Source organism: Macrobrachium rosenbergii, chromosome 41 (assembly GCF_040412425.1).
Source record: "Macrobrachium rosenbergii isolate ZJJX-2024 chromosome 41, ASM4041242v1, whole genome shotgun sequence".
Classification (NCBI taxonomy): Eukaryota; Metazoa; Arthropoda; class Malacostraca; order Decapoda; family Palaemonidae; genus Macrobrachium; species Macrobrachium rosenbergii.
Window position 1 is genome coordinate 43,357,005 of NC_089781.1, and position 26,919 is coordinate 43,383,923.

General features: G+C 42.3%; 1 protein-coding gene across 2 annotated transcripts in view; it reads left to right on the plus strand.

The window, feature by feature from the left end:
• Positions 1-26,919, plus strand: part of Ptp69D (Protein tyrosine phosphatase 69D) — a 752,166-nt gene that overhangs the window by 35,673 nt on the left and 689,574 nt on the right. For both annotated transcript variants that reach the window (XR_010849719.1, XM_067084316.1), the window contains exon 2: positions 541-633. Coding sequence is in view for 1 of the 2 variants with exons in the window: in XM_067084316.1 (XP_066940417.1) it covers positions 555-633 (79 nt within the window). In the remaining variant the exon portion in view is untranslated. The remainder of the gene's footprint in view (positions 1-540; positions 634-26,919) is intronic.

The window sequence follows — 26,919 nt, forward strand, 5'->3', positions numbered from 1 at the left end:
ATTTTGTATTTTTCCTAACATATAAACATGAAGGTCTACATTCATGGCCTACCTCAGCCACCCCTCATTCTGATACCCTGGCTGAAAGGCAAAGTGGAGTGCAGACTGATAGGTCAATATGGCTTCCCCCCACCATCAGTAGTTAATGACCTTGTCTGAAAGTTAAACGGCCGTTCCAGCTCATGTTCACAAACTAAATCCTATGTAAAGACCTTCAGGTTTGTATGTTAGGAAAAATAAAGATTATTTTAAAAATTTGCTATTTTTATTATGAAAATTTATATTTTCCTTAGCTGTGCAAACTGAGCCTTTTATAATTTGAACCCACCTCTAATGCCCTGCTCTGTCCCTGTGGCCATATTACCAAGTTCAACAATCACTCCAGTTTGCACTGAAGAATATTTCTATAAGGGGTTGTCCATCAAGGGGAAATGGTGTTGTCTTCTAGGGGAATTTTAGGAAGGAAAATTGTGCTTAAAATTAAGTAATTGATTACATAAACAAGATGAGTTGGATTTTTAATGGTTTTCTTATTTTCAGGCCCCGTAGAAGCAATGCACAAGACAAATGTGAGAATGGCGAAGAAATTTATTGCACTATTTGTTTCAGTGATATACCTCACACAACCCACAAGTAAGTGATTTTATTATGTTAAAGTGCTATTATTTTAAAAAATAAAAGCCAGTGGATGATTACTAATCTCTGTTTAATTAGTTCCAACTTTGTTAGGAATGTAAAATGAAATGTGCATTGTGATACAGGCAGTCCCCGGTTATCAGCGCGGGTTCCGTTCCGACGGCGTGACGATAAGCAGAAATCACCAATGACTGAAAATCAGCGATTTTTGGGCTTTTTCGGCGATTTTCGGTCATCAGCACCGCTAAGCAGAAATCAGCGCTGAAAATCACCGTTTTCGTCACTAGATAAGCTTTAAAAAACCGGATCGCAGATAACTGGGGACTGCCATACTTTATTTGAAATTACTGTATTAAAACAAGGTACACTATTATACAATACATTATTGTTACTAAAGTATATTTTTAAGTATGTAACTTACCCAGTAGTTACATTGCTATTGTTTCGAACCGAATGGCAGCTAGAATTCAAATTTTGCGCCAGCAAAACAAAAAACAATATGGCGGCTAGGAGATACCCCATCTGTCCACTGGTGGAGGAGTGAGGAACTACTTTAACACAAAAATTCAGACGTTTCTGCTGGCTTATGCTGTTCACACTTGTTTGCAGCAGCTGCTAGAATTCAGGATTATTCTGTTTATTGGAGTTTGGTGATGTACTTAGTGTTTTGTCTTAAGGAATTAGTTGGGACAAGCAGTTAATCCTTTCCAGCTTGTGTTATTTTAGTTACCCTCTTTTCTTTGCAGTGTGTCAGACTCGAGCTCAGGTAAGAACAGGGCAATTAGAGTTTGCAGCAAAGGGTGCAAAAGTAGGTTAACTAAAAAAATTTGATGCACATACCATTTGTGCTAATTGTAGGGGTCAGGACTGTAACCTGGATTTAACATGTGATGAATGTAGAGATTGGAATGAAGGGAAGTGGAAAATTTATTCTACTAGGATGAAAAAATTAGATTCTGATAGGAAGTGGAAAGCTGCAGTTAGGGCTTCCTCTAAGGAAGTAGGTAATCAGGATCATGAACTTTCCATGTCTCCCAGTAACACCCCTCCTATTAATCAATCTGTTCCTTCACCCGATCTCCTTTCACCCAAAATCGATGCCGTGACCAGCCTCGAAGCCCGTATGAACGTGAAATTCTTGGTAATGCTCCAAGCAGTTGAGAAGTTGGGAGCTTCTGTAAAATCCTTGGAGGATAAAGTGACAAATGTTAGTGTTTGTGAAGGGAGGAGGTGGCTACTCAGCCCGCTCGTGCTCCTAGGCAAAAGTCCCTGCTAGACTCCCCATCCCCTGGGAGGAAGCATACTGGAGGCCCAAGGGAGGTGAGCAGGATTTGCTCCCAGTTAGTCGCCCCCTCAGCGGATCTGATGTCGACTCCCAGACCGCTAGGGAGCGCCACTGGAAAGGCGTATCCAGAGAAGATTTTGCGTACCTATCGAGTTTGGGAGAATCTTCGCCCAGACGCCAATGTCTTCGGATAAGTCTCGCCCGCTTAAGAGGTCTCGCGGTTTCTCGCCTGAAGTGGTACCTAAGAAGCGAACGCTTATTCATACGTCTACTTTCCCTGGTTGTAGCTGGTGGGAGGCTCCGGAGGTTTCATCGCCTTCCCGAGACATTGAGAGAGCACAGGCTCTTGCTCCAAGGCGCCGATTATCCTCTGATAAGAAGAGTAAGAGGATTTCGCTTGATGTGGAGGCGCAAAAGCAGTCGTTTCGACTGGATGATGGAATAACGCCTGAGCTCCAGTATCAGAAGCGCACTCTTGCGTCGGAAACCCCGACTCATTCGTTGGCACCAACTCACCACTCGTCTGCCAGACGTTCGACTTTTCCAACACGGATTTCCGAGCAGGAAATTGAGGACCTTTTGACGAATGCCATTTAGGCGAAGTTGGATAAGATTTTGGGTTTGGTGCAACCCACGCAGATCAAGACTCATTCTCTTGTAGTCGTTTCGCCTACACATTAGGAAGAGGAAGCAGTCGAAGCAGACGATGAGGAAATGGAACAGGAGAGTCACAATTCCACCGCCTTCAAGAAACTTTTGAAATTCTTCGTTGAGAGTTTTCCGGATTCGTTCTCTCATGTAGCGCTTCTTCCTCCGAATCTTCTTTTTCGAGGGATTAGAAGAAGAGTGCTTCACAACTTACGAAGATTGTTTTGTCTTTTCTACCAAAAAAGCACTAAAAGGAATCGATGCCTGGCTACTAAAGACTGTCTTCTGTTTTCCTCCTTTCAGCCCCCTAATGAGAGACTGCCGTGACGCAGGAGTCCTGGCTCCACCATGGAATATTCTTTCTCATGCTGTAGATTTCATGACAGGGGACAAGGGATGGTTTCCAGTGAGGGGAAACTAGCATTCTCCGCTTTGAATCTAAAATGTCTCTCTCTGTCCTCTTTTTCTTCTACTCCAGGGTTTTACTTCTTCCTCCAGCTTATTTTTCACCCTCTTCCATCTTCCTATCCACACCAACAAAACTACCGCTTCTATATATGTATATGTATGTGTGTGTATATGTATGTGTATATGTGTATGTATATGTATATGTGTATATATTGTACATATATATGTATATTTTCTAACTTAAATGGTTTACATAGTGATATTTCCACCTTCATTAAATTTCCTGTCTGTTGAAAGGAAAGGGCATCATACCTGGATTTAGGTTCATGTTCAAGCTAAATGGGAACTGTGATTGGGAGCGCACCCAATTTCGATGATGTTTGGACCAGAAGGGTGTTAGTATGATGTCATATTGACACCCTGAAGGGAACGAACTATCCCTGAGATCAGCCCTGGCATTCCAGGGTGGGCTGTTATTAGGGGTAGGACTCCTGGCATATTTTTCGGTATGCCACCAACATAGTCAGAGTGGGGATGATTGTATTCTAGTAATAGTCTCGGTCCCAACAAGCCAATTAGGCTTACACTTGTGCCTCTCTGGTATGTTGGTGCTATCCCTTTGGGTAGGGTAAGGGTGGACATCTGAGTCAGTTCCTACTGGTGTCGTTAGCTGAAAATAGGCCCCATGAAAAGTCAATGGTGCCTCTTCAGTGTTCAAAATCCAGCAGTGTTTTTTTTTTTTTTTTTTTTTTTTTTTTTACCCAATTTTTCATGGAAGGTCCCTTTGTTGAAATTAGTACCCTGGGCCAAGTGACAATCTGACACATTAACGACCCAATGCCAGGCAAGAAGGAATACAGCCAGGAATCCCCAACAAAAAGCATCTGGTTCCAGTATTGTCACTCTGGAACCATTTGCAATAAAGAAAAGCAAGAAGTATGAAATAGTTCCTGGGTCTTTGTACCCAACCCATACTCCTATTTAAATTTGAAGCTCAATGGTGACAATATTGATATTTTTGAGGTAAACAGGAAATTGTAAAATGTTGTGGCAGACAACCGAAAATATCCTCAGAACAGTAATTGCCCTGGTAGAGAGTATCTCCCCAGAGGAAAGGTCACTGATGATGAATTTGCCCACCTGTGAGTAATGGTGGGAGTGCACTCCCCACTCCAGCTTGAACTGCAGCAAGGGTTTGACATGCCCTCAGCTAATGGGTTTCTCTGAGGAGAAACTTTCAAATGAATTGAAAGATCAGGGTGTAATTAAGGTGAACAGGATCACAAAGAAGGTGGATAGAGATCGGATACCTCAACCTACTTTGATATTGACATTCAATAACGTTAAGACTCCCAGGAGTATGTCTCTGCAGCCTGGCATAGATACAAAATAAAAACAGTACATCCCCTTTTGGCCCAGAAGATGTTTCCACTGCCAACGCTTTGGACACACCCTTCAGACGTGCTGGGTCGAAAATACAAGAAAATCCTCATTTCACACTGTGAGATGATGAGCATGGTATGTGCACAAGGGAACCTAAATGTGTTCACTGTGGTGAGGGACATGCATCATCATCTCAACAGTGTGATATATATTTATTTGAAAAAGAAATTCAGGCATTAAGAGTGATGGAAAGGATAACTTTAAGGAAGCAAGAGAGAGAGCAAAGCTAAGATTGTAAGACCTGGTCCAAGTTTTGCCTCATTAGTAGCAAAACCTAGAAACCAACAGAAAGAGACAAAATAAAGTAATAAGAAGCACAAAGGTAGAGTCAAAAAGAATCGCTGAAAAGACGCCTAACAGATTCATCAGAATCTATTGACGATGGTAATGCAAGACAAGGTTCAGTAGAACCAACAAGGAAGACTTGAGCGTCAACTTAGAGCTAAGAAAATTTGAAGTGTCAGTTGAGACACACCTCCACCATCTGCCTTTGGAGGCGAGGCTAGCACTGCTGGCCCGGTGCCAGCTTCTGTTGGTGCCAACTCTTCTTGGGAGGACAAACCAGCAGATGCTGGTCCCCAGCGCCAGTCCTTGCTGGTGCTTCTGCCTCTTTAAAGGCAGAGCTGGCTACTGCCAGCAATAGCAAGACAGTTGAGGAGGTCTCTTAGAGAATTACCTCTGCTCTCTGTCCCGATTGAGACAGAGAAAAAGAAACAAAACGTCAGTGTCAAAGACACGAAGGAAAGGATGTTGGCTCTTTCATGTGGTTATTCCCCAAGAAGCCAACAAAACTGCCAATTAAATTGTCCTCCCAAATAGAAAAAAAGAACCCTCCCAATCTTGTAAAAAAGGAACCATACTGATGGTCCCAGACAGAAATAAATTCACTTCTATAATTCAGTGAACTGTCAGGGACCAGCAAAGTGCAGTGAAGCTTTGGCTCATGAGCATTCTCCTGTTGGGGTATGTTTGCAAGAGACTTGCTATCCCCCTTGTCCTAGGGAATATGTTCACTTCAGAACTAATTTGATTTGGAAGTGGGAAATCACGGTGGATCCTCATCTACATCCGTTTTTAGATACTCCACAATACAAAGTAAAACTAAACACTCCACTTGTGTACGGATTAATTTAAGAAGCAGTATACCAATGTTCCTTTACATTCCACCCAATAGTCATGTCTCCCCGATTTAATATCCTTAATGTGGCAGCTACCAGAGCCATTTCTTTCTTCTTGGTGACAGAACAGCAGACATCCATTGTGGGGAGATGTAACATCAAACCAAAAAGGGAATATGATGGCATCTATCGTAGAAAAATGAAGATATAGGCCTTCTTAATACTGAGAACCTTTATCACATTCAGACTGGTACTGTCTCCTGCATTGACCTTTCAATTTGTAGTCTAATTGCAGTGTTGATTTTAGTGGAGAACAAGTGATGACTGGCATACCAGTGACCATTCCAATTATAATCAGCACCAATGATGATCCACCTATCCCAAGATCACCACGATGGTGCTTAGAGAAAGCAAATTGGAAAAATATTCAAGATTTGAGCGAAGCTGGAAGGGGATGCCAAAGATTTCCCAAGTGTAGATGATGCCATCGATCTCCTCAATGGAACTTTCCATACTGCTGGCTTACATTCAATTCGAACTAAAGGACTTTTCAGAGACGGCCAGTTCCATGGTGGTCAGAAGAATTAAGGCTGCTGCATCGAGCTACAAGGTCATCATTGACCAGGTGCCAGACATCGCACCGTGGATAATGTCATCACTTATAAACAGTGTAGGGGCACGATTTCAAAGCTATGAAAAGCTGCCAGAAGACAATCATGGGCAGGATATGTATCCTCTATAACAGCAGAACACCAGTCAGCAGCATTTGGAAGAAAATAAGAAAATTCAGGGTAAATTTACACCAATCCTCCTCCAGTCCTTAAAGTAAATAATAATCATGTCACTGATGCCACAGAAGTTAGTAATATATTTTCTGAACACTTTGCTCGAGTCTCTGAAAAATCAGATAGTTCCCCCAGGACATCATTTCAGAATGATGGAAGAACAACAGGTACTTGATTTTTCATCAAACAAAAGTGAATCTTACAATATGCCTTTTTCTGAAAGGGAATTTGACTCTGCTTTAGCCAGGAGCAAGAACACTGCCCTGGCCCAGATGAGATTCCTTATAAAATGTTTAAACACATTTCAAGGAACACAAAACTTTTTATAATCAGCATTATCAATAGAATATGGGATGAAAGCAGCTACCCTAGCATATGGGAATTGGCAACCATGTTACCATTTCTTAAGCCTGGAAAAGATCCTTCTATGCAGCAAGTTACCACCCCATTGCATTAACTTGCTGTTTGTGTAAATTAATGGAAAAATGGTAAATGTAAGGCTGATGTGGTATTTAGAGCACAACAGTATCTTAACACCTTCTCAGTGTGGCTTTCAAAAATGCACTCCACACTGGATATCTTACTGCAACTTGAAACCTCTGTCTGTGAAGCATTTGCCTCAAACAACACCACGTGACAGTGTTTTTTGATATAGAAAAGGCATATGACACTGCTTGGAGACATGGAATTCTCAAGACAATGCATAATAGTGGTCTACGAGGAAAATTACCTTTATTTGTCAGATCATTTTTACATCAGAGGTATTTTAAAGTTAAGTTGGCAGTACTTTATCAGAGAAAAGGTGCCAAGAAGAAGGTGTTCCCCAGGGCAGTGTTCTCAGTGTAACACTTTTTGCTCTGGCCATAAACAGTGTTACATCTGTTATTCCAAAAGAGGTCTTAAAGACATTATTTGTGGATGACCTGTCAATATCTTTGCTGCCACCTCGGATGACTGTAGCCGAAAGAAAGTTACAATTAACGATAAATAAAATAACAAGTTGATCTGAGAAACAGGGTTTTAAAATCTCTGTAAGTAAGACTACTGCTGTCCACTTCTGCCGGTATTGCTACTCATTAGGGTCAAACGAGCGACAACACATAATGACTTCAGTCAATTACAGAAAATTATAAATTACCAGATTCGTTTAGAGAATTCATGACCCTTTCTCTACTTAAAGGATGCACTGCGTTGTGTTATAAAGATTTCGATAAAAGGACATACCATATTATATTATGTTTTGCTCATATATTATTACTTACTAATTTATGTGATGTTATTGACGCAATTGCCGGGTTTGGATTATGATAGGCACGGGTAAACCACGATACCACTAATATATATATTCAATTTACTCAGTCCTGGAATCCCACGCGTAGATATGCATATCCCAAGCGACGTATCCCGATCAAGGCAAATCAAATATATGATACTTATCCAAACTTCGCTGATTCATCCATCTACTTCATTAAACGCTGGAAGGAACGACATGTTTAATCCAATTGAAGCGAAATTCTGTTTACTAAATCCTCCGCTACCCAACCACACATTACAAAGTTGAGGAACGAACTGCCTGTGGTCCGCGTGTCCACCTCTCACTATGAAAATAATTCGCTCTCTCACCCATACCCACGACTTTGGCCTCGTCCGCTCACGATAAGAGTCAACAACAAGACGAACTAAGCCACCAAAACAACACGAACCGAACGAAACTATCAAACAATTTACATCGCATTGTTAACCAATTATACAAACTATTCAAAGACAATATTCTTTGGTAACAACGCTTATTACAACAAAAATATAAATTAAACATTCATTTGTACACAAACCTGCACATCTCCACTTGACACCACGCGATATAAAAGAACACTTTCCATATACAACATAAACATATTCAATAACAATTGATTTTCCATGTCGTTATTGTAAGTAACGACATATTCCCACCAAAAAAATTATAATACACTATTTACAACAGTCCCTTTGAATCAAATCCTTTCTAGTTTCTGCAGCCACCCGAGCAGCCCTCCTGGATGGTCGTGTACTCACTTCAGGAATTTTGGCAGGATCAGGAGTCTCAACTTCTTGCCACAACTCTAACGGATACAATTTCACAATAGGACGATGATCTGGCCATGGGAGGTTTGAGGGTAGCTACTCTAACTACATTGTCAGACCCCACATGCACCTGAATCACCTGACCCAACTTCCATTTGTTTCTTGGCCCTTCATCATGTACAAGGACGACATCTCCTATTTTTGGCCAAGAATTATGTTGAACTCAATTGATGAGTTTCTCTTAAAGAAACCAAATATTCATGTTCCCATCTTTTCCATAATTGATCGCACAATTTGATATGTAAAGGAATCTCTTTCGACAATTTCAGTTTTACTATACAATGGATCTTCAGATACGCCCTCCCAATTAATTGTTTCCTTGGGAAAGGATCTTAATTTTCTACCCAAGATCAGATGATTAGTGTTAAAATCTCCTTCTGATCAAGGTCCCCGATGTGTAGCTTAGTGGCCTGTCATTTATGATAGATTCCAATTCCACCAAAATGCAGGATAATTCCTCATAACTGAGAAGAGCTCGACCGACCACCTTCTTCATACAGGCTTCAATAGTCCAATCAGTCTCTCCCAGATTGCACCAAACCAAGGTGCTCTTGCTGGTATAAATTTCCACTTACACTCGATGTTCTCCAGATGTTTTTGAAAAAGGGGGCTGTCTGCCATTGTTTTCAGATATTCAGATGCTGCTACGAAAGTAGTGGCATTGTCACTAACATTAGTGAAGGAAAGCCTTTACGGCTGCTAAACTTCCGGAAGGCCATGAGGAATGAGTCAGCGGACTGATTTCTGACTACTTCCAGATGTATACCCCTGGTGATTGGGCATGTGAATAGTATGACATACACCTTTTCCGGAATTTGCTTCCCTTCTTTATCCATAACGCCCGGTGTAATCTACTCCCGTAACACTAAAAGGTTGTTTCCGCTGTACACGGAATTCCGCAATGGGGGTATTATATTAGTTCTATATGGTTTTCCTTGAACTTTCTTACAGATCACACAATGATGTAACACGCTCTTGACCAGTTGTCGCAGCTGTGGAATCCAGAACTCCTGTCTTACACAAGCTACAGTAGCGTTCACCCCCATGTGTGCTTGCATCACATGATGTCGTCTTATTATTAACTTACAACCCTTTGGCAGTAAGGTAGGAAATTTGACTTCTTCAGGCAGTGTTGCGTGTTCCAACCTGCCTCTACATCTCATTACATTATTATCCAAAAACAAATTCAACTGGCGAATTAATGTCAATTTTTGGTTTGTTACCTCCCTCTTCAGGGCTTTATACTCTTCTGGAAAGTACTCTCTCTGCACGAGAACAATTGTTTTAACCTTTGCTTCTTGTAACTCTTTCAGAGTCAAACCACCAGTTTTTCTGTCATTGGTTGATAGTTTGCAATTCTTTATAAATCGCATTATCCAAGCTATGGTCTTAAAGACTTTGTCAGCTCTGCTGAATCTTTCCAATCCAGCAGACGTGTTTCATCTATGTCCCCTACAACGTTGGACTACAATGTCCTGTTCACCCTGCATATGTGTACTCCCACCCATGACCTATCGATTGGCAGAGTGTGATTTTTTTAACCAAGGGGTCCCTCCCACCAATAGGAGTTTTTTGCTAACACTTCAGCCCTCATTCCCGTGTCAACCAATCACTGGGATTTTCAGATGAGGGTACGTAAGATAGGATTGACCCCGAATCAAAGAGTTAATCTCAATTACTCTGTTTCTCACAAACACAGGCAGAACATTACTGGATACAATCCAGCTAAGGGCGACTTTACTGTCTGACCAGACATATAATTGTTTAAACTCCTTTTCATCAAAGGAGTCAATAATAAATTTGGCTATTCTTGCTCCTAGCAACAATGCCATTAATTCCAATTTCGGAATTGTTAATTCCTTAATGGGCGCCACTCTACCCTTTGCCATAATTATATTAGAGTTTTCACCATTTGCTCTATAGGCCACACAACCATATGAAGTTTTGCTAGCATCGCAGAATATGTGCAAGTTATCAACAGTTCCCAGGCTAGCACTCCTAGAAAAGATATTTCAAGACACTTCTCTAAGTCCTTGCGTAATTCAGTCCATTCCTCTTGTAGCGGGTTCATGAGTTGTTAGTCCCAATCCAGATGTTCCTTCCACAATTTCTGTAAAAATATCCTCGCTTTCATAGTAACAGGAGAAGCAATCCCAATGGATCGTATATTTGGGCAATGGTACTGAGAATTTCTCTTTTGTTTGACTTGTTTTATTAATATGAGTTGGATTGATAGTTAAGACGTCTTTAATTTTATCCCAATTTAATCCCAATACTTTATAAATTGGTTTTTGTTTGGCTTCAATATGATAAGCAGCAGCAATAGTTTGTATTGACTCGCTATTGCTAACCCACTCCTTCAAATATAAGTGAGCTTGAGCAAAAATTTTGTTGGCATTAAAGTATAAATCCATCAACTCAGATTCACTATTAGCCGTAAATTGTAAATTATCTACATACAGACCTCTCTTCATTTTTTCCACTACATCCACTGTATTGGACCGGGTAACTACGAGACCACAGTGGTTAAGTGATGCTTGATGGTTGCATTTAGAAGAAAAGGTGAACATGTAGCTCCAAATAATACTACTTAAATCTGTATACTATTAGTTTACTATTGGGATCTGTCGGATTTTCCAACCATAAAAACGCGTATAATTGATCTTCTTCACGCAACTGAATCATTAAAAATGCCTTCTCAATGTCACTTATACAAGCAAAGGTTTTAGTTCTAAATTGCAGCAGGACTCTGAGCAGATCAGCCGTTACGTGTGGTCCAGTCCATAGACAATCATTCAGGCTCAATCCATTTTTACCTTGTTTTGATGAGCAATCAAACACTATTCTTATTGGAGTAGTGGCACTATCTCTAAGCACTCCATGATGTGCCAAGTAATGACAATCCACATCAGATTTATTATAGATCACCCTCTCAATGAATCCTCTATCTTCTTGCTCTTGCAAGATTTTCTGATAATGTTCCAAGTAATCCACATCCTTCTGAAACTTGATGCTCTGCTGTCGAAGTCTGCTCATGGCTAATCCAAAATTTGTCATCAATCTGAATCTATTGGTTTTCCATGGCAACGCCACAATATACTGTTTATCAATTTCAGAATAGGTAATAGTGCTCTCAAAGTCCTTTAAGACCCTCTGGTCTTGTTCTCGCAACTCACTGCAATCTATTCCCAATCTGTCCAAACTCCACAACGCGTCCAGATCAGTCTTGGGATTTTCATTATTAGTAGCTTCAATTTCTTCAGTTTGTACAGCTAGCTTCAAAACAGTCACATGAGTCTCCCTAGTGGGGGGAGCACTACATGTGCCGGTCACCACATAACCGAATATGGTCGGCAGCAATATTAAATTTCTAACCCTTTTGAACCCTGATGCAAAATATTGTAAACATTATCAACCCCTATTAACAATTCAAATAGTTGATTGATTTTCAACAGGCAATCGAAATCTTTATCAGCCAAGCTGATCTTAGTTTTACATAACGATCTCAAACTTCTTAACGCTTCGAACTTCTTCGCATATTCTGGCAGCTCATCCACCACTATGCAGTCCATTATTATCAATTCACCTTTATGCGGTATGGCGACGCTTTATCATCTCGTATTCATGAACAGGTTTACTAGTTAGATAACCTCTCAAGGCTATCTTTTCAACTCCTTTGGACCTATATTGCAATCTCTCTAGAGCTGATCTTTTAATGAACGTTCTCTCGCGCAAGTATCCAACAGCCCTCTTAGTCGCACCATGCGACCTTTCTTCCCTTTCAAGGGAATTGTTGCTGTTGGTAATATGGATCGCTTACCCAACTTATTTGTTTTGTCCTGTTCATTTACTGATAGCGTTCCCACTTGTACACCACTTGGTTTATTCTTGCTTTGTTTTCCTGTTTGGTCCCTATCACACAAGATGCGATGATGTCTCATCTTACAACCCTTATTGCAACTTGGTTTGTCACAGTCCACACTAAAATGCTTCTTAGAAGCGCACACAAAACACAACTGCAAAGCTCTGATGCGATTCAACCTTTCATTTCTTGTTGCAAACGTTTTTGCACTGTGTCCACCAATGTTCATTATCACAAAGAGCACATCTTCTGGATTGCTGATGACTGGACTTGTTCATATTTCCTTTGTTTTTGGTCTAACAGCTTGGGATTGATTTACTGTGAAGGTAGATATTGACGACAGAGTTTCAGATTTATTCACATCAGTTGAAACAAAAGTTCTTAAATTGCTAATTTCCTCTTCTAGGTATTTCTTAAAGGTGTCTAATACCAACCAATCGTCTCCACACCTACGCTTCACAGTCTCACTGACGCTTTTAGGCAATTTGGTATAGAGCAAAATAGTATAAAGCTCATTTAATTCCAGCTTTTCACTTTCAAGCGATCTTATTGAGCATTCAAAATTAGCTCTGAAAGTTTGCAGTGATTCAGAATTGCCAGCAGGAGACTCCATTTCCAGCAATCTTCTCACCAGAACATGCTTAATTTCATCTCTCTTCCCATAAGTAGATAGGAGAAGAGCTACAGCTTGGGATAATTGGCAGCCTCAAATTTAAATCCCGAGATTAATTTCAAGCTTCTCCTGTGAGCAAACTTTAGATATGAAAACTTCTGAATTGGTTCCAAGTCTTTCTGCTGGTGTATTGACACATTGTATAGTTCCCAGAAGGAATTCCATTCTAATATATCTCCAGAGAAATGCGGAAGATCCAGTTTGGGCAATCTAATACTGGCTTTAGGTAGTGGTGGTGGTTGCATTAGCGGATCGAATGGGAGAAGTTATTAATTTCAAAAGCTAGTAATGGAGCTATTGAGTTTGCTGATACGCGTGTACGAACGTCTCTTGCATATTCAGCTTGATTTACCATTTCATCAGACATTTCTTCTACTGTAACTGAATCCAAAATCTGTTCATCTAAAGCAAGAACTTTCTTCAAATTATCTTCAATAGAATCCCTAAGGGAAGTTATAGCATCAATGTCTCCCGAATCGATCACTCCAGTCATCTTCCCAAGAAACCGTGTGATAACGGATTTATAACCGCCACGTCTACGCATCAATGACTCCATTGTGACAAGACTAAACTCAGAAAATACAAATACAATATAATATATTCACAATTTCAATAATTAATAAATATGCATCCAACTATAATAACTGGTTCAAAAGTTAAATTCGCAAAATTTCACAAAGGTGACTCATCACCCAATAATTTTCTCCAAATTAAACAATCAATGAAAAGGAGAAATTTGTTATTATACGTGTGTAGTGGATGTGCAGGCCCTGTACCATACTTAACCCAGCTCTAATCTGAAGGGGAAGGACGGGTAACCACGATCCTACTCACCTTCTACTGCCCTTTACTTTTCATATTTACTTGACTCAACGCCAAATACGTTGAGCCAAGGCCCTATAACTTTATGATGAAAATGAATCCCATCTCTTGCTAAATCACATTCTGTTAATAGAGTAGGGATCACCCTAATTCTTTGTATCTCGCTTTAATTTTTTGTTTAAACAGTTTTTTCTCTTTTGATAGTTTTCCTTCAGAGGTTCTAGATGGTGTTTTACGTATTTCTATTAACATAACAAAAACCTCTGAGTTATTAACTGTACGTAGACCTTCTACCAAACCTAGAATATTTGTGTGAATACTATTCACCAGGTTAGGATTATCTCCGGGTACATCTAAGTCATTGCTACCTATGAACAAGATAGTGATACTAGGCCCATAGGTGGTAAGTTCGGTTATCAGGGCAGGTGTCAAAAGGTTGGTAGTAACCGCCCCTGGTCTACCAAATGTCTTATATTCTAAGGGTTCCAATAATGCTGATCTACCACTATGAAAACAATTCTCCATATGGGTGACATGAGAATGTCCCACAATAGCTACTTTACGATTCATTATTAAATTGATAAATGAGAAATAATAATATACTAACAAAAGAGAAAATTGACATTAATTCAAAGTAAGGGAAAATAACAAAACCAAAATTAGGGCTTAAGGCAAGTAGGACAAGGCCTTACTAATTTAATTAAACATCATATTCAAAAAAACTGTTTTAATTAAGCCTGAATACTCTCCTACCTACGAGTTGCACGAAAAAAAGTAAATTTAATGTTTCTTGCGGCACCTCACTAAGAAAAAAAAGAAGAGTTAACCACGCCTGTTTATGTAGGCAAGACACATCGCAAACTAATTTTAAGGAAAACGCACTATAAGTGATACAACAAGGTTAGGGAAGGCAGGCATAATTCAACAAAACATCAACATAACATAGTTAATAGCAAGAAAAACCAGCGTAAATGTCCTATAGAATCATCAACGGTGCTAATCGTACCACATGTGACTAAACCAAAGAATTACCACATGATCAATTTCAAAACTAAGAAATACCGAAAATTATCACAAATTATTAATGATCCTGGTCACGGCACCATATATTGCTACTCATTAGGGTCAAACGAAATGACAACACATAATGACTTCAGTCAATTACAGAAAATTATAAATTACCAGATTCGTTTAGAGAATTCATGACCCTTTCTCTACTTAAAGGATGCACTCGTTGTGTTATAAAGATTTCGATAAAAGGACATACCATATTATATTATGTTTTGCTCATATATTATTACTTACTAATTTATGTGATGTTATTGACGCAATTGCCGGGTTTGGATTATGATAGGCACGGGTAAACCACGATACCACTAATATATATATTCAATTTACTCAGTCCTGGAATCCCCCACGCGAGATATGCATATCCCAAGCGACGTATCCCGATCAAGGCAAATCAAATATATGATACTTATCCAAACTTCGGCTGATTCATCCATCTACTTCATTAAACGCTGGGAAGGAACGACATGTTTAATCCAATTGAAGCGAAATTCTGTTTACTAAATCCTCCGGCTACCAACCACACATTACAAAGTTGAGGAACGAACTGCCTGTGGTCCGCGTGTCCACCTCTCACTATGAAAATAATTCGCTCGCTCTCTCACCCATACCCCACGACTTTGGCCTCGTCCGCTCACCATAAGAGTCAACAACAAGACGAACTAAGCCACCAAAACAACACGAACCGAATCGAAACTATCAAACAATTTACATCGCATTGTTAACCAATTATACAAACTATTCGCAAGACAATATTCTTTGCAACAACGCTTATTACAACAAAATATAAATTAAACATTCATTTGTACACAAACCTGCACATCTCCACTTGACACCACGCGATATAAAAGAACACTTTCCATATACAACATAAACATATTCAATAACAATTGATTTTCCATGTCGTTATTGTAAGTAACGACAGCCGGATTAGGGGAGTACATCCTGATCCAGACCTCTATTTGTATGGCCATAGAATCCCATGTGTAGAACAAACGCGCTTCTTAGGCCTAGTTTTTGACAGCAGAATGACTTGGGTCCCCATATCAAACATATCAAAGCAAAGTGCCTAGAAGCTCTACACATCTTGAAGGTGCTGTCTCACACCAGTTGGGGAGCTAGTAGAAATCTTATACTAAAGCTTCATAAAACCTTAATTTTATCAAAGCTGTCGTACGGTTGTGAAGTATATTCTTCAGCCTCTTCATCTAACTTAAAAATTTTAGATTCTGTTCATCATTCAGGTATTCGTATAGCCACAGGAGCTTTTAGTTTCATCACCAATATCTAGTTTGCTAGTCGATGCAGGAGAAATGCCCCCTTGAACTCTATCACAGTCATCATTGCTTCGATACTGGTTTAGAGTGCAAAGACTTCCCAAATCTCTGGCTTTTGCTGTGGCAAACAGAAATATTTTTAACAATTTTTATGAAAATCATCCAAGGTATCCTACTCCTTTTAGCTATAGAATTAAAAGATTTTAGAGGATACAAATATTGGAAAAATCCCGTACTTCCTTGTGTGTATCCCATTACTCCTGTCTGGAAGGTACCTGCTGTGAAATTCTGCAGGTACTTCAGTGGAGCAAAGAGGGATAAATCTGATGAGGAAATGAGGGCAATATTTTTTAGAGCATGCTTCAGAGCATATGAATACAAGATTTATATTTACTGATGGTTCCAAATCCAATGCTGGCGTTGGTTATGGAGTTTTAGTGAATCTTTTAACCAAGAGGTGCGCTTCCTTCAGTTGCTTCAAACTTTACAGCTGAGCTGTATGGCATCTTAGTAGCCTTGGAACATATTGCAATACTCCCAGTGTCTGGCTACACAATATTTTGTGACTCTAAAAGTGCCTTAGAGTCCCTGGAAGTCTTCAATACTGATCATCCCTTAGTGTTGAAGATCTTGCAGTGGATCTTCTTGCACCATTGTAGAGGAAGCATTGTTTCTTTTGTTGGGTCCCTGCCCATGTGAACATATCAGGAAATGAAAAGGCAGACGAGCTAGCCAAATCAGCAGCACAAATTCGATACCCAGAAAATGTCCTGTTCCATATCGTGATGCATTCCATATTATATGGAAATCCATCCAGCAATTATGGGCACTTCAGTGGGACAGAGTAGGCCCCAATAAAATGAAAGAAATCACTAGTCAGACACACCCTTGGAAATATGACCTAATGCCAAGGAAGTGGGAGGTTGTATTGTGTAGATTACGTATTGGCCATACACGTTTAACTCACGGCTTTATGATGAATGGGGAGAATGAGCCCTTCTGTGACGATTGCTTGGTTCCAATGACTGTTAGGCATTTGCTGGTTGAGTGTCCCAGTCTGGTGGAACTTAGGAATCATTTTTTATCAAATAGCAGTGAAGCAGGTGGTAATTATAACATGGCAAAACTGTTGGGAGAAAGTATTTGTATTAATAATGTTATCTCTTTTATCAAAGAAGCTGGTCTTCTCAAATATATTTGACAGCTGTGCTGTCTTAGTATATATATATATATATATATATATATATATATATATATATATATATATATATATATATATATATATATTTTTTTTTTTTTTTTTTTTTTCTAAAGTTATATTGTTTATCTGATCAAATCTATTAATAGTTCTTTTTAGCAGAATTTTATATATTTAATTTTAGCTAGTTTTCTTTTTGTTTTTCCTTTTTAATAAAATTTATATGTAGTTCTTTTTAGCAGAATTTTAATTTTAATTTTAATTTTTATAACATACTATATAAATGAAAAGATCACACTTAGTATTCGGCGTCGGTGACCCTGGTAGTTGTGACGCCAGATAACTCTCAATTAATCAATCAATCCTCCTTTCAGATTGACGTCTCAGAGACGACTCTGCTACAAGACCGGGGAAGCCTTCTCTTTGGGAGTTTCTGCCTCCTGCCAGGGAGACTTCTCGGGGCTTATCGATGCTTCGAGACGTTCAGTTTTTAATTCGGCGAAAGTTATGTTTTCTATGCTCGAACTGGACCACCTGTTGAAGCACATCTTTCATATTTTTGAAGTGGTCAGTTTTTTGGACGTCCATTGGAGCGTTGGGCCGTAAGATTTCAACATGTTCTTTAGATGAGGAGACATTTACGGATTTATTGGGAGTCCTTAACATGTTAGATCAAGGAGTTATCGACGCTGCTTCGGGACTGACTGCTATGTTTTCCTTAGGCGTTCTTAAAAAGAGAGAATTATGGTGTTCTTTCCTTACGAAGGGCGTGTCGAGAATTCAGAGGTCAGCATTATTGTTTGCACCTCTTAATAAGAAGAACTTGTTTCCAGAGGAGCTGTTGGTGGAGATTTCTGCAGCCCTTCAGAAGAAATCTATGCAGGATTTACTGGCTCAGTCCTCCAAAAGAACAAGAGAGGCTACTGTTGCTTCGCCAGTTGTATGCCTGACTTCGTCTTCTTCTGCGTCTTCATCTTCGCGTGGAATGCCCTTTCGAGGTAGAGGAGGTTATAGAAGACTGGCAAACTCAAGAGGAAGAACAAGGGTCCCTCTTAGATCAATTAAGAAAGTTCCCCAGTCTGCCAACAAGAATGAGAAACACATCCTCTGTGCACCGGTGGGAGCAAGACTTCTACAGTTTTGGAGGTGTTGGGAAGAGATAGGAGCAGAGAGCTGGGTTGTGGAGACTCTGAGAAGGGGCTACCGTATTATTTTTATGGTTCAGCCCCCCTTTCAAGAGTACCGATAGCTTTGACGGCTTGCTTAGGCGATTCAAGGAAATACAAGGCGCTTTCCGAGGAGGTTTTGACCCTGTTAGACAAGAGAGTGGTAGAAGCAGTGGAAGATCAGAGCTGTCCAGGCTTCTACAATCGCCTGTTTTTAGTTCCAAAAGCTTCGGGGGGGTTGGAGACCCATGTTGGATGTCAGTGCTTTAAACAAGTTCGTAAAACGGACAAAATTCTGCATGGAGACCAACAACACGGTTCTATCATCCATCAGACAGGGAGATTGGATGGTAACGGTGGATATGCAGGACACATATTTCCATGTCCCAATCCACCAAGAGTCTCGGAAGTACCTACGCTTTGTATTCGGGAACCAAGTTTTCCAGTTTCGGGCTCTCTGTTTCGGCCTTTCGACAGTTCCTCAAGTTCTTACCAGGATTCTAACCCCATTCTTGAAATGGCTTCTTCATCAACAGCGGAATCAGGATATCTCTTTATCTCGACGACTGGCTTCTGCGGTCGGGAACTCGAGCAAAGTGCACAGAGGATCTTCAAGTAACTTTAAGATTGGCAGAGGAGTTGGGTCTTCTAATCAACCATCAGAAGTTGTGTCTGACCCCTTCTCAGAAGACAGTATATTTGGGAATTCAGATCGATGCAGTGACTTTTCGGGCTTCTCCGTCGACTCAAAGAGTCGATTCTTGCCTTCAAAAAGTTTTCAAATTTCTTACTCTCAGAACTTGCTCTGCGAACGAATGGATGAGCCTTCTGGGGGCGTTATCATCCCTAGAGATGTTTGTGGATCTGGGTCTCCTCCACATGAGACCTTTACAATTTTATCTGAAAGCGAAGTGGCGGAGGAAGGAATTCCCAGACTCCTTCGTTTTCGAGATTTCTGAAGAAATCAAGAAGGATCTACTTTGGTGGCTGTCAAGAGAAAGATTGACGGAGGGAAAGTCTCTAGCTCTGCTGAACCCCGACCTAACGTTCTTTTCAGACGCATCCAACCAGGGATGGGGTGCGGTTCTAGGGGACTTGGAGACGCCGGGAGTTTGGAGCAAAAGCCAACAGAAGTGGCATATCAACATGAAAGAATTGGTAGCTGTCCATCTAGGGTTGACAAAATTGCAGAACAGATCAGAGGGAAGGTGGTTGTAATCCATTCGGACAATGTAACAGCTCTGTTACATATTCAGAAACAAGGAGGCACTCACTCGTTCTCCCTTTACGAGGTGACAAGGATTCTGCTATTGTGGCTGAAGCAAAATCAGACACAAGTATTAAAAAGGTTTATTCAAGGGAAACTAAACATAAGGGCAGACTTGCTCAGTCGCAAGAAGCAAGTGATCTCGACGGAATGGACTTTGCACCCCATGGTATGTTGACAAATATGGAAGTGTTGGGGGACTCCGCTGATAGACCTATTTGCCACAGCCAAGAACAACAGACTTCCAGTTTATTGTTCTCCAACTCCGGACCATCAGGCTTGGGCTACGGATGCCATGGTTCAGAATCGGAAGAATCTGGCCATGTACGCCTTCCCATCATTCAAGATAATCAGGGCAATATTGAACAAACTCAGGGACTTACAAGAACGCTCAGAATGACTCTGATCTCCCATTTTGGCCATCGAGGAATGGTTCCCGGATCTGCTGGAACTTGATAGATTATCCAAGGCTTCTACCTCAAAGGAGGGATCTTATCAGGCAGCCTCAAGTACGAAAGTTCCACGAAGGTCTGTCAAGTCTAGCGCTAACCGCATTCAGACTATCAACCGTCTCCTCAGAGACAAGGGGTTTTCTCAACAAGCTTCAGAAGCTATCGCAAAATGCAGAAGGAAATCTTCTTCGGACATATACCTGGCCATGTGGAATGTCTTTAGAGACTGGTGCAGGAGAGAGGGAGTCTCTTCTTCTAAGACATCTTTAGCACAAGTGGCCGATTTCTTCTTATATTTGAAGAAGACTAAACTTATCTACCTCTACCATTAAGGGGTACAGGGCTATGTTGGGCTCAGTGTTTCGACACCGTGGTCTAGATTTGTCTGGCAACAAAGATTTGTCAGATTTGATTAAGTCTTTCGATAAGGAGAGGATGGAAGGACCAAGATTAATAGGCTGGAACTTGGACATGGTTCTCAAGTGGCTTAGGAGTGATAGATTCGAACCTCTCAGTACAGTGCCTCTAAGGGAGGTGACAAGAAAGACGCTATTTCTAGTAGCCTTAGCTACAGCGAAGAGGGTAAGTGAATTGCATGCCTTAAATAAAAAAGTAGGTTTTGCAAAGGGTAACGTGATTTGCTCCTTTAATATGGGTTTTATGGCCAAGAATGAAACCCCATCCAGGCCTTGGCCATGGTCGTTCAAGATTCGTAATCTTACAGATCTAGTTGACAGAGAAGAGGAGAGACTCTTATGCCCCATTAGAGCTCTCAAGTTTTATATTCAAGCGACCAAGTCTATTAGAGGTAACTCGGACCATCTTTGGTGCTCTGTTAAGAATCCTTCTCGACCCCTCTCTAAAAAAGCGTTGGCATTCTTTATTCGGAGTGTAATAGTGGAGGCTAATGACAATTTGGATGTGAGGCAGAGTACAGTGTTTTGAAAGTAAAAACGCATGAAGTATGAGCGGTTTGCACCTCCCCTGGCCTCAGGGACGAATTTGTCTCTCTCTTCTATTATACAAGCTTCTTCTTTTGAGGAGAGGTTCAGTTTTCTCTCACATTATCTAAGAGATATGGAGACCACATGAGGTAATTGCAATACCCTAGGTCCCTTTGTTGTGGCTGGCACGGTATTGGGTGAAGGTGATACGGAAGTGCATCCTTCCTTAGTGTCCCCTTCTCCTTGAAGTAGGTTTTCGAGTTTGCTGGGGAGTCTGGGGGTACATGGTGCTGTGCGCTTAGGAGTACCTCTCAGTCATTAGTTCTTTTAAGGGGTTTAATTTTGATGTAGGCTAATGGTGATACCCATCGACTGGTTTTATATTTTTTGGTTGGTGCTGCGCCCTGAGCAGGGACATTTGTCTGGTTATCCTTCGTGTCCTACGAACCCTTCTAGGTCACAAGGATTATTTATTTGCCATAGACGTCCCATGGCTCCCTCGCCACATCTAGCAGTTAAGAAGAGCTCCATATTTAAGAGGCAGACTCAGTATGGATTGCTCACTTAACAGGTAAGGAACTTACAACACTTCTTTTATCCAATAAAAGAAGACTAACACAAATTAAATATAGTTCTATCTATTCATGGTCCCACCTCCTCTAGTGTGGGAATCAGCAATGTAACTACTGGGTAAGTTACATACTAAAAAATGACGTTTCATAATAAAATAAAGTTTTAAGTATACTTACCCAGTAGTTACATGATCAAAGCCCTCTCTCCTCCCCTCTCATGAATGTAGGGCATAAACGACTGAATTTTTGTGGTAAAGTAGTTCCTCACTCCTCCACCAGTGGACAGAGGGTTATCTCCTAGCCATATTGTTTGTTCATGACACTTACCTGACAGATATATATATAGCTGTATTCTCCGAAAACAATACAATGTAAACTCAAATACTTAAAACTTTATTTTATTATGAAAATGTGGTTAGTTCATTCCCGCTTACCTGGGAGATATATATATAGCTGTATTCTCCGAACCATCCGACAGAATTCAGATTTCTCTGTCACACTGCATTGGCCAACACCTGGTTAGTACCTCCCGCTGCTTTCAAACTTTTCAGGAACCACTCAAGTATTTTGATTGTTTTCTTTGGTATTGGACTTTGGCTCTGTGGATAGGCATTTGCTTTTCTTTGGACTGTTTTGATTTTGGTTTTGGATCGGGTGATCGCATACGCTGACTTTTTCTTTTTGACTTGAGATTATCATTATGTCTGGATCTAGTTCTGCTAGTTTCAGGGTGTGTGATGTCAGAAGTGTAAGGTGAGGCTGTCGAAAGCTTGGTTGACCCTCACACAGTATGTTCATAAGATGTAGAGGGCATGTCTGCATGTTGGATGATCGCTGCAAGGAATGTGAATCTTTGTCTGAAAATGAATGGAGGCGTATGATAAATATGTGAGGAAGTTGGAGCGTGATCGACTGAGGAGGTCTTCCTCCAGGAGTGTTCTCTAGGTGGAAGTGTTGATGTCTCCTGTTAACTCCCTGTACCTTTAGATCCTAACCCTGTAGTGGTTTTGTCTCCTAACCCTGAGATTGTGCCAGTGGAGACTAATATGCTTTCCGCCATGATGGAATGAACTCCATTAGAATCTTGGTGTCAGCTGTCCAAGATAAATGTTGTGAAGTGACTAGTGCCCCCTAGTGTTGTGGAGGGGGCGCAGATCGGCCCTATAATGCCTCTAGGCCTGGACCTCTGCTGAACTCCCAGGACTCAGGGAGGGCATGTCGAAAGCCGGAAGAGGGTGACGGGGACCCCCACCGATCTGGCGCCCCTTCGCAGGTCCTGAAGACGTTTCCCAGGCTGCCCAGGCTCGAACTCGTGTTCGGGTCCTGAAGGATTGTTTCGTCCTTCGACACGCCCTCCCCACGCAGGGGTTGGAACGCCAGTTGGACTCTCGCCCTCTTAAGAGAAGCTTTAGGGAGGAGGACGCTTCTTCGCCCTCTTCTCCTGCTCTGTGCTCCTTCTCCAGAGTTTGTGGATCCCCCTCAGAAGAGGACCAGGTTTCATCCCAAGAAGACGCTTTTTGAGCGCCCCAGCCGCCCAAGAGCTCTCCCTCCTCAAGAGAAGAGGATTAGACGCCTCCTCTCCCTTCTTCTCATAGGTTCAGCCCTTCTCCAGAGAGAGGCTTCCTCCAACGAGGACCCTTTATCCAAGATCCATGCAGCAGCAACTAGCTCCTCTTCATTGCAGAGAGAAGTCCAGGTCCGTCCTCGCCGGAAGGATGTTGACTTCCAGTGAAGAGATCTAGAGGTCTCCTTCTCCTGCTCTCCTTTGTCTCCACGTCCCCTGCGTCTTCTCTGCCCTCGCCGTTCCTGAAGGAACATCAGCTCTCCTTGCCCCCAGAGGGCTGGTTGATCAGGATGCGCTGTCTTACAGCCAGGCCTGCTAGGAAGAGTCCCTCTCCTCTTCTTGCCTAGACGCTCATGCTTCACCTTTTTGACGATGACGCCTCCGTTGCACCAGGCGCTTCTTTTCCCGACGCTTGTGATGCTCTCCAGACTCGCCACGCTCGGGCGTCGTTGGGGACGATCCAGACGTTCGCAGCTTGCCAGACGGACGCCGGCTGGCGCTCAAGGACTCGTCATGACTGCCAGACAGGACGCCGCATGGACGCTTTTGACGCCCTTCAAGACGCCGTCCACCTGCCGACGCTGACCTGTCGTGGTTCCTGGTTCTCCAGCTGCTTTTCCAACGCCAGTTCCTCTTGGAGCAGAGGTCCCTGCGGTCTTTGTTTCCTCCCCAACTTCTCTCCTGCTCTTCCTGCCCGATGTTGAGATAGACTCAGGGTCCGGAGTCTGCTGATGAGATGAGCCCCTCAGTCCTCGCTTCCGACTACCAGATTTTGGCTAGCTGTTGAAGGAGCTTGTTTCCTGACAAGTTTCAACTGCTCCCTCTTTCCCCCTCCTCTCAACTGACTTCTTAAGTCTAGGAAAGCTCCAGGATTTCTGAAGATGACTAAATCGCTTTCCACTAAGAGCTCTCAAGAAAGTCCATTTGTGGATGGACTCCAGATAAAGCTCAGGAAAGACTTCTTTCGCTCTCCCCTTCAAGACTGTGGGGAAAGCGGGAATGTGGTATGAGACGGGGAGAAGACTTGGCTGGAGAGTTCTTCCTTCCTCATCAAGGGAGACTTTGCGCCAGCCTTGTGGATTCGAGTAGGAGGTCTCATCTTTCTTCAGCCAAGGTGTCTGGACTCTTTCGGAGATGGACCATCTTTGAAGGGCCTCTTCAAGACGTTAGAAGTTTTTAACTTCCTTGACTGGTGCCTGGAGCTTTGGACCTTAAGTCTCGGAGTCAGGACTCGATTTCTCTGGGAGCTTTGAGTGTCTTGTCTTGTATGGACAAGGCCGTCCGAGATGGCGCTGATGAACTGGCTTCTCATTTTGGTACTGGAGTGCTCAAAGAAGAGGTCACTGTTCTGCAATTTCACACGGTCAGTTTCTCCTGTTCAGAAAGCTGAGAACTGTTGTTTGCTCCTCTTTCTAGCCATCTCTTCCCCAGCCGATTAGTCAAGGATCATCGCTGCAAGCCTTGCAAGAGAAGACCACACAGGACCTCCTTGGCTCAATCTTCCGACCTGCAGGTTCCTAGTGTCCCTTCTACGTCTTCCCGTCAGGACTTCCCAAGATGAAGAAGCCCTTTCGTGGGGATCTTCCTCCTCAAAGCCCTCTTCTCCGAGGAAAGAACCTCTCTCCAGAGGTAAAGCCCTTGCTAGAGGTAGGGGCAAGAAGTGATGTTTTTCTCCTCCAGATACCAGTGGGTGCCAGGCTTCTTGTTTTCGAGGCCTGGAAAGTGAGAGGGGCAGACAGTTGGTCCCTCAAGTTTGAGAGAAAGGGATACAAGATCCCTTTCCTTTCTCCCCTCCCTAAGCCTTTCTCCCAGAGATCTGTCGCCATCCGTCAACACGAAAAGAAAAACAAGAGATCCTGTTAGACCTCTTCTGGAAGAAATGCTCAGAAGAGAGCAATAGAACAGGTCTTGGATCTGAATTCCCCAGGTTTTACAACAGGTTGTTCCTGGTCCCAAAACAGTCGGGGTTGGAGACCTGTCCTGGACGTCAGCAGCCTGAACCACTTTGTCGAAAAGAAACTTCAAGATGGAGACGGCTCAGTCTGTTCTCAATGCCTTAAGACCAGGGGATTGGATGGTCTCTTCGACCTTCAGGACGCATATTTCCATGTCCCCATTCATCCTCAGTCAAGGAAGTTCCTGAGGTTTGTCCTGAAGGGGAAAGGTGTATCAATTCAGAGCTCTTTGCTTTGGCCTGTCCACAGCTCCTATGGTTTTCACCGTCATCATGAGGAATGTAGCAAGGTGGCTGCATCTTGCAGGAATAAGGATGTCGCTCTATCTTGGACGACTGGCTGATCCGAGCGTCATCCAACAAAGGTGTCTGGAGGATCTTCAAGCAACTTTGAACTGACAAAGTCCTGGGACTTCTTGTGAATTTAGAAAAGTCCCATCTGACCCCTCTCAGTCCATCGTTTATCTGGGGATTCAGATGGACTCAGTGGCTTTTTCGGGCTTTTCCATCCCAAGAAAGACAACAGCACTGCTTAGTAAAAGTCCCTGGCCTTCCTGGGGAAAGAAACATGCTCGGGTGAGGAATGGATGAGTCTGCTGTGGACCATTTCCTCACTGGAAAAGTTTGTTTCCCTAGGGAGACTGCATCTCAGGCCTCTTCAGTTCTTCCTGCAAGACAACTGGGAAGACAAGGAAAATCTCGAGTTGTCTCTCAGGATCTCAGATCGGGTGAAGGAGCATCTTCAGGTGGTGGTTGATCCTGTGGCTGGCAGAAGGGAATTTCTCTCATCTTCAGAACCCGACCTAGTGTTGTTTTCCGACGCGCCAATGTCGGGGTGGGGAGCAACACTGGGGAAGGAGGAAGTGTCAGGCACCTGGAGAGGGGAACAGGTGTCCTGGCACATAAATCTGAAAGAACTGAAAGCGATTTTCTAGCCCTTCATTCTTCCAAGATCAAGTGTCCAACCGTCAACAGTTCAGGTCAACTCGGACAACACCACAGCTCTATCTTACCTCAAAAAACAGGGAGGCACTCATTCTCGGTCCCTGTTCTTGATCGCCAAGGAAGACTCCTGTTAGAATGGGCGGAGTTCCAGGAAGGTTACGATTCTCACGAGGTTTGTTGCAGGCGTTCAGAATGTGAGAGCGGACCTCTAAGTCGGAAGATCAACTGCTCCTGCCAACAGAATGGACTCTGAACCAGGAGGTGTGTCAAAGAGTTTGTGGAAACTTTGGGGACGTCCCTTAGTAGACCTGTTTGCAACAGACAAGAACAACAAGGCTTCCCCTGTTACTGCTCTCCTGTCCTGGATCCAGGAGCAGTGCAATGGATGCGCCTTCTTGGGACTGGTCTCATCCTGGATCTTTACGCTTTCCCCATTCAAGATCCTGGGAGAAGTGGTCAAAAGTTCAGGAACCACAAGAAGGACAAGGATGACTCTAATCGCTCCTTTGGCCTTACAGAATGGTTCCCAGAGGTCATGTCCTCCTCCTCGGTAGACTTTCCAAGATCCTTGCCTCTGAGAACAGATCTACTCAGACAACCCCACTTCGAACGGTTCCATCAAAACCTCTCCGCTCTGAGTCTGACTGCATTCAGACTATCGAAATGCTGGCAGAGCGAGAGGTTTTTTCAAGACCAGGTGGCAAGAGCGAT